We start from the raw sequence: 16,546 nt of genomic DNA, 5'->3' as shown, positions 1-16,546 counted from the left end.
ACTCAAACCCTTACCATTGATTACATTACAACTGAATCCCAACAAGCAGCGAAAAAAAAAAGTTGGGGGGAATACTTAGGGTGAGAGGAGTAATGCACCAACATAGAGGAAGCTAAGACAGAACGCAATACCTGCCAGCAAAATAGTTGGGATTAGATGACAACTTAAATTTTAAAAAGTAAGGAGAACAATAGTGGGACTCAAATGTAGCACAAAAGAGATTTTCTAGAGTTAACACACAGTAATTCACAACTAAATAACTTAAATAACTCAATAATTTTTTGTTCAAAAAGTCACTCTTCAGACCTAATTAGGGAGAATAAAATGCAATAGTTATCTCAAAGCACATAGAAAAATGTAAAGATATGAAAATTATGAGGGAAAAAGGTAAGAGATATAGAGGATAAATTCGGAGGAGTTAAGATGCATATCATAGGCATTTCAGAAAGTAAAAGTAGGAGATGGAGGAGAGGCAATTATTAATAAATTATAGAGCTAAGAAAATCCAAGACTGCAGAGTAAAAAAAGTTGAGTAGATAAACACCTGGAATGTCTTAGTAAAATTCTTGATCTCTAAACATAATGAGAAAATCTTACAAAAGCTCAGCCTCCTCTACCTCCAAAAAAGGAATTATTAAATGAATCACATTATAATTGGACTTCTCATATATAACACCGGAAGCTAGAAGGCACTAGAATCATATTTATCGATTCATGAGAGGAAGGGACTGCAATCCAAGGACTTTATACCCAACCAAGATAAGATATCTGTCTATAGTGCTAAAGAAACATATTCAACAATATACAAATATCAAGTGCAGAAAGTAAATGCAAATGCAGAAAGTAAATCATCCATAGATCCCAGTGATAAACTTCAAAGTTAGAAAAAGGAAGAATAGGAAAGAAGTATGTTGAGTAGTTAATCTTGTTTGGACTCAGTATTTATCTCTAATGATACAATATGTGAGAACATGCAATATAAGTGCTAAATTTCTTAAAATACTGGTGAAATTCTGTTAATACTGTAAAAATAATACCCCTTTTCATCAGAAAGCCAAAAGTTTAGAGATGGAGAAGGGGTGAAGTAAAAATTTTTCAAAGGTCTATTGATAGGAAGCTGAGATAGGGAAAATGAAAGTGTTCTGAAGGTCTCTTGATACTGGAAAGGGTGAAACGTTAGAAGAAAAAGTTACTTGATTGGGAAAATGTTACCTCTTGGTAGAAGTATAATTGATATCTTATTTTAAATAACAATGGAAACTGTTGTTTAAAATATGTTCAAGCAATGTGTCCAACCAGAGAAGGGCGAGGTAAACATTAAAGAAAATGGAAAAAGGGATGGTAAACATTAACAGAATAGAAAAGTATATTACAATTTCAAATTAACAATGAGAAGAAATGGAAGGACTATCAACATGGCCAAACCATTAAAAATGAAGAAAGGAAAAGGAAAAAACAAGAATATGAAATAAATACCAAATATAAAGCAAGAGAAAATAATAAAAATGAAATATATCGGTCATTGCACTAATTATGAAATGGATTAAATTCTTACATTGAGACATTATAAACAACCACAAAAATAAAACTTGAACATAAAAAAAGGTTATAAATAATGCGATGAACAAATAAATGGTAAATAAATGCATACACAAATGCAAAGAATGCAGAAGTGGCAATATTAGCATCATGCAAGCTATAATTTAACATTAAAAGCCCAAACAGAACAAAGAGGAATATTTTATAGAAGGATAAAGGGGAATAATAATAATAATAATAAAACAGGATAAAGAAGAATAATTATAGAAGACACAATTTTTAACATAATAGACCCATAAGCACTAAATAGTAAATCAGCAAAATAGCAAGATATGCTTCGACCTGTATTTATCTGGAATAGAGGGTCTATGAATTTTTTCAATATATCTACAGAACATTTACAAAACTGAATTGTAAAATTGGCCACAAAGGGAACCTCTACAAATTTAAATAAGAATAGATATCTGATAGTATCCATTCCATCTGTGTGAGTGGAGAGAAGTCATCTCAAACAAAAGTTATAAAAGAAAAAATGAACTTATTTGACAATATAGAAATTAAATTTTTTTTTTTTTTTGAGACGGAGTTTTGCACTTGTTGCCCAGGCTGGAGTGCAATGGAGCAATCTCGGCTCACCACAACCTCTGTCTCCCAGGTTCAAGTGATTCTCCTGCCTCAGCCTCCCGAGTAGCTGTGATTATAGTAGAGACAGGGTCTCTCCATGTTGGTCAGGCTGGTCTCAAACTCCTGACCCCAGGTGATCCGCCCGCCTCAGCCTCCCAAAGTGCTGGGATTACAGGCGTGAGCCACCACGCCTGGCAAATTTTTAATTTTTTAGTGGCAAAAGATGCTTTAAAATTCATAGGCAAATGGAAGACTAGGATAAACATTTTTAACTCAGATAACAAAGGGGTAATATAAAAGAGCCCTTTGAATTGTTAAGAAAAAGGCAACCCAGTTGAAAATGGGCAAAGGATAAAACTAGACAATTAACAGAAAGGCTTATTCAGATAGCTAACAAACATATGGGAAAACATGTTTAGATTCATTAGGGAAATTAAATATTTTAATCACAATGATGTATCACTTTACATTTATTAGACTTCTCTCATGGAGAGACAAGGCATTCCTCATTAGTCTTGGAAACTTGAAGGGTTAATGCACTGGTAAACAATCTCTTAACTTCCATTAAAATGTTTGTACCTTTTAACTCAGTAGTTCCATCCTTGTGAATCTATGCCATAAACATTAAGCCAACCATACAGAATGCCATATGGATGGGATGTTTATTACAGCATTTCCCCTGGGTAGCAAAAACCTGAAACAAAGTTTATGCCCATCAGTAGGGGATTGGCTGGAAAGCTGTGGTACATACATACTGTAAAATATTACACAGCCGTTAAGAAGGAATCAGGGCTGTACCAGTTGACTTGGAGGGATTTTTCTTCCTAATTGACAAAGAAACATGAAGTGCAAGACAAGAAAGAAATAGAAGGAATATCATAAGAACCCTTTTCTAGAAAATATAAATGAATAAAACAGCTCTATAAATGAATGTATTTTTATGGATATATGAACATGGAGAATACATATTGGGTGGTGTTAATATGAGTTACAAGATTTTGAGTTGGAATTTGGCTGATCATGTAAAAGGGAAGGAAATGGGAAAGAGTAATCAAGCAAAAATGATATGTGATATTTTAATATATTTTAATTTATAGATGTTTATAAAACTTTTTGATGTAAAAATTTAAAAGAAATGATAAAAATGAAGAAAAAGATCTATGGACCTAAGATAATAATATAGATTCTTATATGTATATAGTTGTTAATGTGCTTAGAGATATATATTTTTTAAATCTTCTGTAACCTTAAGTTGTCAAATTTAAAAAAATACATATTCAGGTATCTCACAATAATTGTGCTTTTTAAGATTTCCTTTGTGTTATTCATTTTGCTATTATTTTGTTACATAAAAGTTTATGGCCGTTTAAAATTCCTTTTATTACTAGATACTATTTCACCCTGTCTCCTTTAGTGTTTTTGGTCTTGAGCTGTATTTTCTAATGTTAATGTTACCAGTTCTGCTTTCTTAGCTTGTATTTGCCTAGCATATCCTTACTCATCATTTTTTGTATTGTCATTTCATTTCAGAGGTGTTTGTTATAAATACTATATAACAGTATTCTTTTTCCAAATCTGAGCACACCACTCTCTCCTTTTTATAAGGGATTTAATTAGCCCTTTCACACTTACTTTGGTAGTTGATCATTTGGTTCTATTCTTTCAGTCTAATTTGTGACATGAAAAATTATTTAATTCTGTATGACTTATACTTTTATTTTGAATGCAAGAATTTTTTAAAAGATTATTTTCAGAGAATCCCAATTCTGAATTTGGTATACTATATTTAATACATGTAATAATTAGTGCTGATGTAAACCTATTGAGAACATTTCTTTTTTTCTTTCCCTTGACTTCATGAAGACAAATTGAGTGGCAGCAATAATGCGAACAAAAGACAAAAGATTGCTCAGGACTTCCTCAACTCTATTGACCAGACAGGAGAACTTTTAGCAATGTTTGAAGATGACGAAATTGATGAAGTTAAACAAGAAAGAATGGAGGTATAGTACATTCTTCCCTTTTTACAGAAATAGAACAATCATTGCAGTGCCTTTGCTGTTTGGTTCTATTCTCATGTTCTTTAAATGTTGTCTGAAATCTCTAAGTCAGTGGTTTTATGTCTGATGGTAGCGATGTGCAGAGGATCAGCCCCTGAAGTGGGAGTCAGATCTGCCTTCAGCATCAACTTTGGGAAATGACTTCTGTTTTCTGTTTCCTTATTTCCTGTTTTGAAAATGATTAGGTTTCCCTACTCTGGATCTGACTTTTACTGATTTTATTTTATGAAGCTAATTTCTAATTAAATATTTACCTTTTTTGTTTCAAATCATCCAATTTTATTTGTAAACAAAACTAATTCTTACTGCTTTTATGTTGGCATATATAGTGTGAAGAGCTATTCTTCTGGCTATAGTTGCAGGCTCTGATTGGACTTACTAGCTAGGGTAGTACCCAGGGCAATTACATGCTTTATATCACTGCAAGACAAAATTAGTGACATGTATTTGGATTCCCTGGATATGTCTTAACAATGCATTTGAAAATTATATGTCTTCTATTTACCTTAGCTATCTATACATAAAATTATTATTTCTTTAAACACTAAAGGAAAAATTTAAAGTAAAATGATTTATTTCATTTGAGTGCCTTCCAAATTACAAGACAGTATTTTCACAGTTCATATTGCTATTATCATACTTTCACATATAAGGAATCTCCATTTTCCCCTTCTCTTTCAGTTGGGCAATGGAGGTAATTTCAGAATTGCAAAAGATTGTGCTAAGTGCCAACTTTTTTATAGTTTCTATGCATGCTGAAGATATAATTATTTTATGTTAAACTTTGGAGGAGGTCCAGTAGACATACATGCTTTATAAACTTCAACAACCTTTAAAGAATTAGCAGGCTTGGATCATGAACTGTGATCTAAAGGCAGTGTTCTTTTAGGTATCAATTACTTTAGAAATGTGTGGTTATCTTGGTTTGGTACAACTGCAAATGGTTTTAGTTCAACTTTGCCTTGGGCCAAAAACATGCTAAGTTGTCCAAAGCAGATGATAAACATGTATTTCTGATGTCATCATTGCCCAAACAGGATATGGTTGTTTAGTGGCATGGTTTCACTTATGATGCATTACACAAAGAGCAAATATTGTTTATGCTTTATTTTTTAAATATTTTTATATTATAAAAATGGCCACTGAGAAAGGTTCATTAAGGAATAAAGCATAATACATAAAGCATTAGTAAAATTGAACAGGTAACTTTTCAATTTTGATGGGAAGATCTTGGCTAGCCAAACCTGTTGCCTAAAAGGGCATTCCACAATCAAGAAGAGAAGAAATGGAACATTTTGTAGCTCTATAATAGCAGGCTACTGTAGACCTAGAAAACTGGGGGTCAGCAGGGTACTAAAGTCAATAAAATATCTGGAGATGCAGGGTAGAAGAAGCTTGGGTACTTATGCAGTCTGTACACTTCTTCTTTATAGTTATGTATTACATACTGGTAACCAGAATAATAAAATATCAGAAGTTGATAAAACTAGTTACAGTGAAAGTCTTCATATGTACAAATAAACATGAGACTGGCAACTTCGTTAAGCTTTGTATCATAACAAAAATCTTCTCTGGCCAACATAACAGAGTAGCTTTTATATTCTACTCATCCAAATAACAGTTTAACTGAAAAAAATATGCTGGGCTTGTACACATAACTTAACTGTAGACAGTAGAAAGTGGAACTGTTAAGAGCATAGGCCTTGCCTGCTTCTAATTTGATAGGTTATAGTTTCAAGAGTAAACCACAACTGTGGCAGTTCATATGAAACCACTTTGGACTCAGAGACTGCAATCTCTTGCTTTTAAACTTCAGTAGAATAATCAGTCCTGGCATCATTCAATGACTTAACTTTCCTCTAAGCATCACTTATGGTTGCAGAAACTTTGTTTACTACCTTCTCCCCTAGCATGTATGAAAATGGTATAGACCTACCAACAGGCTTAATTTTAGTTTTCTTTCTTCTTTATAGATATAAAAACTCACTTGGTATTCTAGCTTCTTCTCAAAACATTGAGCAAACATACAAAAAACAGCCTGAGTTCTTTCCTATTGTTTTCAGCTGATGTATGTGTGCTTGGCTTTAGTTTCATCCATAATTTACTTCATTACTATTAATTTATGTGACTTGAAATATAAAAAAATCTGAATTTTTACATCCATTTTGCCTTACTAGTTCATCATCGTGATAGTTAGCTAACTCTTACACATTTATTTTTCTCTAGCACCAGATTCTAGCACTTGGGCATACCTATAGTAGAGCTCCATGATCTCAGAACATCCTTTTAAATGATCAAATAAAGATTAAATAATGCTCAGAGTTGCTTTAGTGTATTTGAGGGACTGAGAAGAGCAGGGAAATACATACAACTATAGCTTCCCTCCAACCCCACCCACCTCCATCCTAAAATAAGGCAGGTGTGTCTAAGTGTAGCTAATGTTTCTTTCATTCTAATTTTTTCATCTAATCAAATATTGTCAACCAAAGACCAAAATACAGTCACTAAAAGCTTCAAATCGCTTTGAGTTTTCTTGTCAGTGAGGAACTGTGGTCACCCACAGAAGAGCTGTGCCTAAGAACCTGCTTTGCTGCTTGTAGAGGAACCTGAGAAGCTCAAGTTTGTCAATAATCAAGTAAACTATCTAGTCTTGTAAGCCCCTAAGTTTGTAAAGAGATGTAAACAATGGGTGCTTAAAAAGTTGAGAGAACTCTACCTTCAGAGTAATCCTCAAATTGATAAAAGTAAACAAGAGAGCAAGGATTAGAGCTTACCAGAGAGAGCAGCTTTTAAACAGTTTGGGGTGCAGAAAATCCCTAGTGACTTTTTATCTTGTGTTTTCATATCAGAGGCTTAATAATGGAATCTAGAGAGAAAGCAGAGTGATATACATAACATTTAAGGCAGCTTAAAATTTGTTGATAATAAGCTTTAAATTAAATAAGGTGCCAGGTAGTCATCTGAATTTGCTTAACCTGAAATGAACTGAGACCATAGATTTGAAAACATATAGTTTCTCATAAAGGCTGAATAATAAGAGAAATCAGATATATCATTCAGTTGTGCCCAAGTGTAGCATGGTTATGATTCCTGGGGATTTTGAGTCCCAGGGTTATGGTTTTTGGAGGTAAGTGGACTAGAAAACTCATTGAAGAAGAAATAGGTGGATGCCTGTAGAAGTTGTCCATCTCTTGTTTTTGAAGTCTTTCTACCATTCCCATTTCTACCTATCATGATTTATTTTAATTATAAGGAAAAGGAAAATAAAATGTCTGTAAAGCTAACATTCCAAAAATATTTTACATAATACTTAACATAAAAGAAAAAGGCTAATCCCAGTAAGATAAACATTCACAAATACCAGAAAAGTTTAAAAAGTTGAGTTAAAAACTGAAACTCTTAAATATGTTATAATACATGGGACTGTGAAATAAAGATAGAATTATATACTACAAAGATATATGTAGTTTACATATGTACATAATAAATACATGTATGTATATATCTATGTATATACATTTATATATGTATATACATTTACATATGCAAATTCATGTACATACATGTATACACTATGCCCATATATACATATATAGAAATAGAAATGTAATTTTTCTAGATTATTTAAAAGGTAAAAGTTAAAGAACAATCAGAGGTATATCATACAAACCCTGTAATACTGGGGGTTACAGTATTAATTTCAGAGAAAAGAGAATTTAAGGAGAGAAGCTTTAAAATGGAATAAAGGCAATAATTTTATGTTACTAAAAGATACACCTATAGTGAAAACATAGTAGGTGCAAACTGTTAATCATCAAATTCCAGAGCATTGAAAGCTTCTGGTATGTGGGGAGAGGTCAGAGAAAAACATTTGTTATGGAGACTAGAACACACCATCCCAATCTTTGACTGATTAATTCAAGGGTAAAAAAAGACTTTAATAAATATCTAAGTTTATATAATAGATGCATATATAATGTTTTATAAATGAGCAATAGTCTTAAAATCTTACAACTCCAAGGATTCCATGGGTCTCTTCAGGGAAGAGAGAAGAGGTTTGGTGGGGCTGTAGCCTCCATCTGCCCTCACACCTTCAACCAGCACATCTTCAATTTTATGTAATGGCTGTACATATCATCAGTGAAAAAAGTGATTCACTGTTTTTTAAAATTGAAAATCGTTAGAAAGCACCACCATTCAGGTGCACGTGGTGGTGTATGCCTGTAGTCCCAGCTATTCAGGAGACTGGGTCATTTGAGCCTAGGAGTTCAAGTCCAACCTGGGCAACATAGCAAGACCTCGTCTGTTAAAAACGAAAAACCGAAACACTATTCAACCATCCATGAAGAATCAAACGAAATCTTTCTCTGTCTCTGTCTCTCACACCCACCTTCACTCTCACTCTCTTTCTTACTGTCGCTTTCTCTCACACACATACAGTCAACAAACTCCAAAAATGCAAAAATTTATAGGGCATATTACTTTACCAGAATGGAAAGAAAACCTAGAAAGTAATAACGGAAGTTAAACTAACAAACAAAACCTTGACTGATTGAAAATTAAAAAGGGAAAAAAATCACAGAGGCAACTAATGAACCAAAAATAAATTTAACAGTACCGTCACAGACTGTTTAGATAGTAACAACGAGAAAAGTCCATATAAAATTAAACAAGTATAGACAAAGCTTTGTTAAAAAGAGAAGCAACTTTTTTGCTTTTAAGTCTTTCATTATTAAATTGGAAATAATGAAAATAAACCAAACATTCAACTAAAGCATAGAAATTTTACAATAAAATAGAGAAGACAGGAAAAATGAAAATACAAAGATAAGCAGAAATAAAAAGAAGACATATAATTAAATTTATCAACTTAAGAAATTCTTTGCAAATATAAGAACAAAGTGGTAGAATGAATCTGTGTCACCTCTAAATAAGAAAAATAAAAAAGTATTAGGTTGGTGCAAAAGTAATTGCAGTTTTTGCCATTAAAAAATTTAATTCTAGAATGCCCACTGTTACCACTTTTATTTGCCAGAGTTCAAGGAGCTCTCAATAAAAGGTATAGCTATTGGCAGAAGACCACAATTTATCATTTTGCCATTTAAAAAGGCAAAAACCGCAATTACTTTTGCACCAATCAATACTAAAAATTGGCAGTGAATAATGATATAGCCATAGATGCTCGTATAATTTAGTAACCAATTTATTTATAAATCTTGATGAATGAGTGTTTTTCTAAGAAAATATAAATGTATAATTTTTACTCATCAGGAAGTACTAAACCTGGATAAATCAGTAACTCAAAGAAATGCCAGATTTTTTTAAACAGTTGTATCCTCAGAAGTCTCTGAATCTAACCCAGTTTATGGAAGAGCTCTTTAATTCATGAAATAGTTAATTATCCTGCTATCCAAGCTATCTCAGAGCATAGAAAAGAAAAAAAAAGGAGAACTTGTCATTAAATTTTAAAAAGCAAGCATAACTTCAGACAGAGCTCAAATGAATGAAAATTATCATAATACCTTCCTTAGGAATATAGATGCATAAATCTTAAAGTATTAGCAATTTTAATTTGAAAGTATATATAATGAAAAATGTATCACAACTGAGTAGGATTTTTTCCTTGAGTTCGAGTATGCTTCAATATTAGAAAATATATTACTATCATATATCAAATAGCTAGGTCAAATAAGAATAACCATATGATAGTTTTAATTGGTAATAAAAAGAGATATGACAAAATTCACTTCCTAGACTTTTTAGAAAATCTTAATAAACTAGATATAGAAAAGTCCTTCTACTTTATGATAAAAAATATCTCACTTAAATGAACAGACATCATGATAGTTTTAAAAATATTAAGAGTTCTGTTAAATTCTAGAATGCCCACTGTTACCACTTTTATTTGCGAGAGTTCAAGGAGCACTAGGCAGTGCAATAAAAGACATTGCTATTGGCAGGAGACAAAAATTTATCATTATGTACAGATAACATAATTTATTAATTTTGGTAATCCTTGAGCATCAATGTAAAAAGTACTGAAGCCAATAAAAGTCTTCATTAAGTCAGATAGACACTGACCAAAATTAGGAGCTTCTTCCATAATTCAGTAATACTCAATAATAAATTCAGTAATATTCAATAGTAGAATTGAGAAAAAAGACAGTGTCAATCAGAATAATACAAGAAAAAAATTATTTGGAGATAAACTTTATATTAACAAAAAATGTAAAAGAAATATGTAACTCATTTTTAATAATGTACTGAGACATGAGTGTATAAATGAAAAAGCACTATGTTCCTGGATATAGACTAAATGTTGTAAATAGCTCAGTTGTTTCCACATTAATGTATTGGCTTAATGTTGTTTAAACAGAAATCTCAGCAAGATTAAAAAAAAACTTTATAAAATGATATTAGACTTCATCTGAAGTTATAAAAAATTAGGATAGCCAAGAAATTTTCATTAAAGAAGAGTAGGAGATTGAGTTTAATTTAATGGCAAAACCACAATTACTTTTGCACCAACCTAATACCACCAAATAATATAAGATTCCATGAAACTACGACAGTCAAAATAGTGTGGTACTAGTGTAAAACCCACAGGCACTCCTGTGAAGAGAATAAATGATACAATTAAATATAAAGAAGAATTAGTCACAATAAAGATGGTATTAGAAATCAGTGGGAGAAAGATGCCAAGATAATTATAGAACTACTGAAAAAGAAAACATAATGATAACTCTTAACCTTATACATGCATCAAAATACATTCCAGAATATTAAAAATTTGGTATAAAAAGTAAAACCATTTTCAAAAAATACAAATAACCACAGGTAATATGGAAGGACTTTCTAGGCTTTTGTTTCAAAGCTTTTGAGAAATGCTATTCCTCAAGATGTTGTCAAATACACTGTGGGGGTAGGGAGTGGTCTGTTTTCAAATAAGTTTGTGAAATGCTAAATTCAAATTTTTAAGAAGTTTCTTTTAGGAATTTTCAGAGGGTTTTGTATGCTAAATTTTGTGAATTTTTCAAGAGAGGAAATAGACTCTATTAAAATATTCTGAAAGGTCACTCAGAGCCCAGTTTGGGGGTGAAAAAATCACAAAGGAAGTGACTTTTAAATTTGATCTTATAAAAATTATGTCTGTTTCAAAAACACAAAAATTATTAAAAGACATGAATAAAAATATGACAAAACTATCAGTATCATTTATATAGATCTTTTAAAATCAATAAGAACATTCTAGTAGGAAAATTGGCAAAGGATATGAAAAACAAGAAGAAATAAAAATAAATATATAAAGTATCTACTTACTGGTATTGAAATAATGCCATTTTTGTATATAAAATGGTCAAAAGTAAGATGGGAGTGGTAACACATTAACTGTGGAAATGTAGATTAGTAAAACCGAGAAAGTATTTTAAAATATCAATTCAGTTAGAAGCATTAGAAGCATTAATATACTGCAACCTAGTAGACCTACATTTGGTAATTTCTCTTTAGATATCAGGAATTTTGTTCATGTGCACATTCATATGCACAAAACTATTCATCACAATGTTTTTCATAGTATTGGAAATGGGCTGAGAACCCTGTTTACCTGATGATAAGGGAATATTCATGTTTCGCAAACACATTGAAATTAAGGCTGCAAGGAGAAATATACCAACATGCTAATAGTGGCTGACAGTAGAGGATGAGATTTACAAGTTTATTGAATTTATAAATTTATGCTGTTTTGAATTTACATATTTACCATCTCTGTTATGTTTCTCTTAATCCTCATTTGATTTCCTTTGTTCTGCAATTTCTCTTTTCATTTTATTTTATTTTTCCCATCAGAAGTATTTACTTTGTAAGTGATGCTGAAGGATATGCTTTATGAAGCAAATTAAATAGGCTCTTTAGATGCTTGCAGTTAAGACTGAACAGATGAATGTATGAAGCAATATACACATATAATATGCATGTAAATACAGGTAAATGCATGTTGTGCAAAAAGATGTACCATTGATTTTTTCTCATCTAGAGAAGGCGCCTGTTGTCGGATTGAAATACTAGCAGTTAGAAACTCGTAAAGTGTCAGTTAAATTTTAGACATAAGAAAGTATGGTGGTTTAGTTGTGATTTGCTAAGTAAGCAGTTGTTTCTTATGCATGTTTTTCCTTTTAATTGTCCCTTGTTTCTAGATGCAAGACAGTTTAAAGAGGTAGGGAATAAAATAGATCTTTAGGGAAGAAAAAGTTGTCTGTGAATTGTCATACTGAACGTAATAAAGTTTATTTTGCATTTTATTTGAGACATGATTATATCAGGAAGATTCTAGTTTCATGGGTATTTTTGTATAAATGCAGTAACATCTATTAGATGCTCTCAATAAATAAATATCAATAGATATTAATATTGGTGTTTATTTTTAGTCCTTTAAATGTTTTATTCAGCTATAGTTTGAGTTTAGATTCTCAAATATTTCAGAAAGCTGCTGTTCCAATTTGAAGATGTATAGGTATAATATTCCATCATATTATTGAAGAGTAGGGGACTATAACCCTACATAGTGTCATACAGACCATCTTCAGAGCAGTAATAATGATGTAAAAGTTGAAAACAGTTAATATTTTTGCATGATGCTAGTGATTGCAGTTAATTAAAAAAAAAAACCAATTCAAACAAAATTAAGCAGCTAGGGAAAGGTTTTGTTTCAGATAACAAAGCCCAGAGGTAGATTTGGCTTCAAGCAAGGTTTGATATTGAAGTTCACAATGTACATTGGATTTCTGGCTCCAATTCCCTATTCTGCTTTTCCTGCCCTTTTATGTTTTTGTTGGCCTAATCTTCAGGTCATATTGAATATTTATTTCTCACATAGGAGCACAAATGACTATGGAAGTTTTAGGTCCAGGTGGAGAGAGAATGCCTTTGTCCCAGGATTTACTCTTAAAAAGGCTTGGGTCACAACATCTCCCCAGTCCCTGCCAGTGGCAGTAGCTAGTAGGATGAAATGTCCTGTCTGGCTTACCCTAAGCTGTATGCTTCATCCCTGAAGTTGAGTGTACAGTCAGACTTCAGCAAAACCCTGGATCTCTGGAACTTTAGGAAGAAGTAATGGGTGTGAAAAGATAGCCACAAAGGTCCTTCAGTGTAAAGGTCTTTAACATTATGGCAGTGTGAATTAGTAGAATGATGTCTTAGAATCTTGGCGCTCTGTTCAACTCTCTAGGAAGTTTTCTCTAAGACACAACGTGGTAAAAATGAATGCAAATCTTTTTCTTTGGAGTCAAGCAAATCGTCCATCCATGCTTTCACTCCTTTATTTATTAAACATTTATTTATTGAGATTTTTTAAGTCAATCACTGTTCTAGGTCCTGAGGCTGTGACTATTAAAAAAAGATAAAACATGGCCTTTGCCCTCACAGTCCTAGAGTAATAACTGACCAATCAAAAGTAAGTATCTAGTAAAGGTGAATACAGCCTCAATAAATGGGTTACTATTCTAATTATTACTATATTTGTTTTTAATTTTGAACCTTCTTAATGGATTATTGGTTTTGTTATTGAGCCATATATTTTCTACTTGCTACATAATTTGAAATTTAGTTTATTCTGACATAGGGCACATTACTTCTTTAAGACATTTAGGCAGGGTCATTGAATTAGCTTCAGTGTGGTTTGCAAAATAAACTTGAAAAGGGCTAGGGTGCATTGAAAAACATGAAACAATGTAATACGTCAAGGTTAGTTCCTGGAAGAGTTTCATTAGGATAACTCATTGTTATGTTTATTAAAGGTTAATTTTTGTTCAAACAATTTCAAAATACTTATGAAATTATTCTGAAGGGAGTATTAGTAGAAATACCAACAAGATACCTGTGGTAAATCTAGCTGCACAGTGCAGGATTAATGTCATTCAGTATATGTTATTCTGGCATAGGAACTGTAGAAGAGGTAGTATTATTTGATTTAGAAGAACCCAAAATAGATGTAATATGTAGCTCTGAAAATGATTTCCGTCTGTGACTTTTTATACTATCAAATTACATTTTACCCATAGCTATAGCTGTACTTTTATGATATAATGGTAAAGAATTGTGTATTTGTTGTCATAAGTGCTTGTCTAAAATTGGGGAAAGTGCGTTCTGGAGAAGGCATTTTTCAGTTAATGAAATAAAAAGCAAGTTACAGATCTATAAAAATGGAACTCTAACCTAACTCTTACCTAGATCCCTATTTTTCTGTAGCTTACTATATCCAATTTGAAGATGGCTCTCAAGGGATCTTTTTATGCTTTTCTTAACCTTGTGAAATATGAGCTTCAGCTGAGGGTGGAGTCTGACTTCTGCTTTGATGATCAGAGCACCTCACATACAGGTGTGAAACTAGAGTGGTTGTGTTTGTTTTATTCTGTTTTTGTTTTGTTTTGTTTTGTTTTGTTTTGTTTTGTTTTGTTTTGTTTTAAAGACGGAGTCTCCTTCTGTTCCCCAGGCTGAAATGCAATGGCCCAATCACAGCTCACTGCAGCCTCAACCTCCCAGGCTTGATCGATCCTCTAGCCTGAGCCTCCCAAGTAGTTGGGACTACAGGAACTTGCCACCACACCCACCAAATTTTCATATTTTTGTAGAGACAGGGTCTTACTATGTTGTCCAGGCCGGTCTCAAACTCCTGGGCTCAAGCAATCCTCCCATCTTGGCCTCCCAAAATGCTGGGATTATAGGTGTGAGGCACCAAGCCTGGCACTGTTTTTTAATCATTCTCTAACATTTCTGGATATATAATCTCTTACAGTTGTTGCTTTGCTGTAGAGAAATTTTATAGCAGGATTAATCAAATGACTGCCATCTTTTTAAAAACAATATTAGTACCATTCCCATTTGTCCCCCACCCTCGGACCTATTTAGATTCTTTACTGTTAGTTTTTGGATGAAATTTAAAAGTTTTCTTCCCCCTATTCCTTTCTTTAGTCTGCAGGGGAGCAAAATACATGGTGGCAGCATTGAAACCATACTCATAGTAATCCTATTTTCCCTAATCCAGATCAGAATATATTATCTGATATTCACAAGTATCTTTTGTTATGGGGACATGATATTTTCTATCTGGATTTGGTAGGAAAGCATTGGAATAATGATTGCTATTTATTTCCACCTTTCCTACATCAAGGGAAGTAAAACAGAGTCATTTATTTGGGTAAAGATAGACATCAGCACTGCACACTGTGAACACTCGTGTCCACTGTTGGTGATGCATGATGCAGGCCTTACCGGGCTGCTGTTTTTAGTCTTGCCTAAACGGATATTTGACTGCCACATGGTGATTATACTGTTCAATTAAGCTTTTTATAGAATCATTCAATATTTTCTGTCTCAAGTAATTTCAGTTTGTTCTTTTTAAAATGAGATCCTTCTCTTTTAAAAAATACATTTCAAGGGTTTTCTTAGAGATCAGTCTTCTAGCTTGTTTATAAAACACCTTGGCAAAGATGAATTTTAAAATATCATTGAATTTAAGAACACCACAAGATTTGCCACTAATTTACATTTAATGTTTATAGTTCTCAAATTGTGGTTGTTGTAATAACCAAAATATTTTTGCCTTGAATATTTTGTGGATTATATTTCCCTATTCTTTCTCCTTACCCACATTCCCCACAGTAGGTGGGCAGATGGTTGTTACATAGTTTGGCCTTTATTTATCTTTATTGGTTTAATCTCACCAAGTTAGTGTTTCTAAATATGAAAATAAGTGTATTCTCTGGCAAGATTTTTGTCTTTTTAATGTTTCAGTTTATTTAGTGGAATTAACAGATCATTACTTGTTTGGTATAGATAATTTCCCCCATTTCTTTATGTGCATCCATGCTGAGGAGCTGCCTTTAGTTTAATTCTTATTGTTGCCACTACTTTATAGAAAATGTGCAAATCAAGCTGTTTAATGTAATTCTATTTTTTTCTATATCATTGTGTTCCTCATTTAGAATTAATAATTTTGGATTAACGCTTGAACCCACAAGGCGGAGGTTGCAGTAAGCTGAGGTCGTGTCACTGTACTCCAGCGTAGGCAACAGAGGGAGACTCCATCTAAAAATAAATAAATAAATAAATAAAAAGAATTTTGGATTAAGCCATAAATATTTAGTGATTAGTATAATCTATTGTATTAGCATATCCGTTTGGAACTTTTCATAGCATCAGTCAAAAAGGCAGATCAGATCCTACCAGGCTTCTCCTTTTCATGATTCTCCATTTTCTAGAGAGCAGTCTTAATTCCTTAGCATGGGATTAATATGATTATTACTGTCACCACTATGGCACTTAAT

The 16,546-nt window shown here is 32.4% G+C and overlaps 1 protein-coding gene across 12 annotated transcripts in view; it reads left to right on the top strand.

Annotated features, from left to right (window-relative positions):
* The window catches only part of SUPT3H (SPT3 homolog, SAGA and STAGA complex component), a 597,091-nt gene that overhangs the window by 404,931 nt on the left and 175,614 nt on the right, over positions 1-16,546 (top strand). For all 12 annotated transcript variants that reach the window (XR_010112435.1, XR_008955665.2, XR_003028305.4 and 9 more), the window contains one exon: positions 4,027-4,166. Coding sequence is in view for 8 of the 12 variants with exons in the window: in XM_063605298.1 (XP_063461368.1) it covers positions 4,027-4,166 (140 nt within the window). In the remaining 4 variants the exon portion in view is untranslated. The remainder of the gene's footprint in view (positions 1-4,026; positions 4,167-16,546) is intronic.

This window comes from Pan paniscus, chromosome 5 (assembly GCF_029289425.2).
Source record: "Pan paniscus chromosome 5, NHGRI_mPanPan1-v2.0_pri, whole genome shotgun sequence".
Classification (NCBI taxonomy): domain Eukaryota; kingdom Metazoa; phylum Chordata; class Mammalia; order Primates; family Hominidae; genus Pan; species Pan paniscus.
Note: the sequence above shows the minus strand (reverse complement) of the source record. Positions and strands in the feature narration are given on the sequence as shown.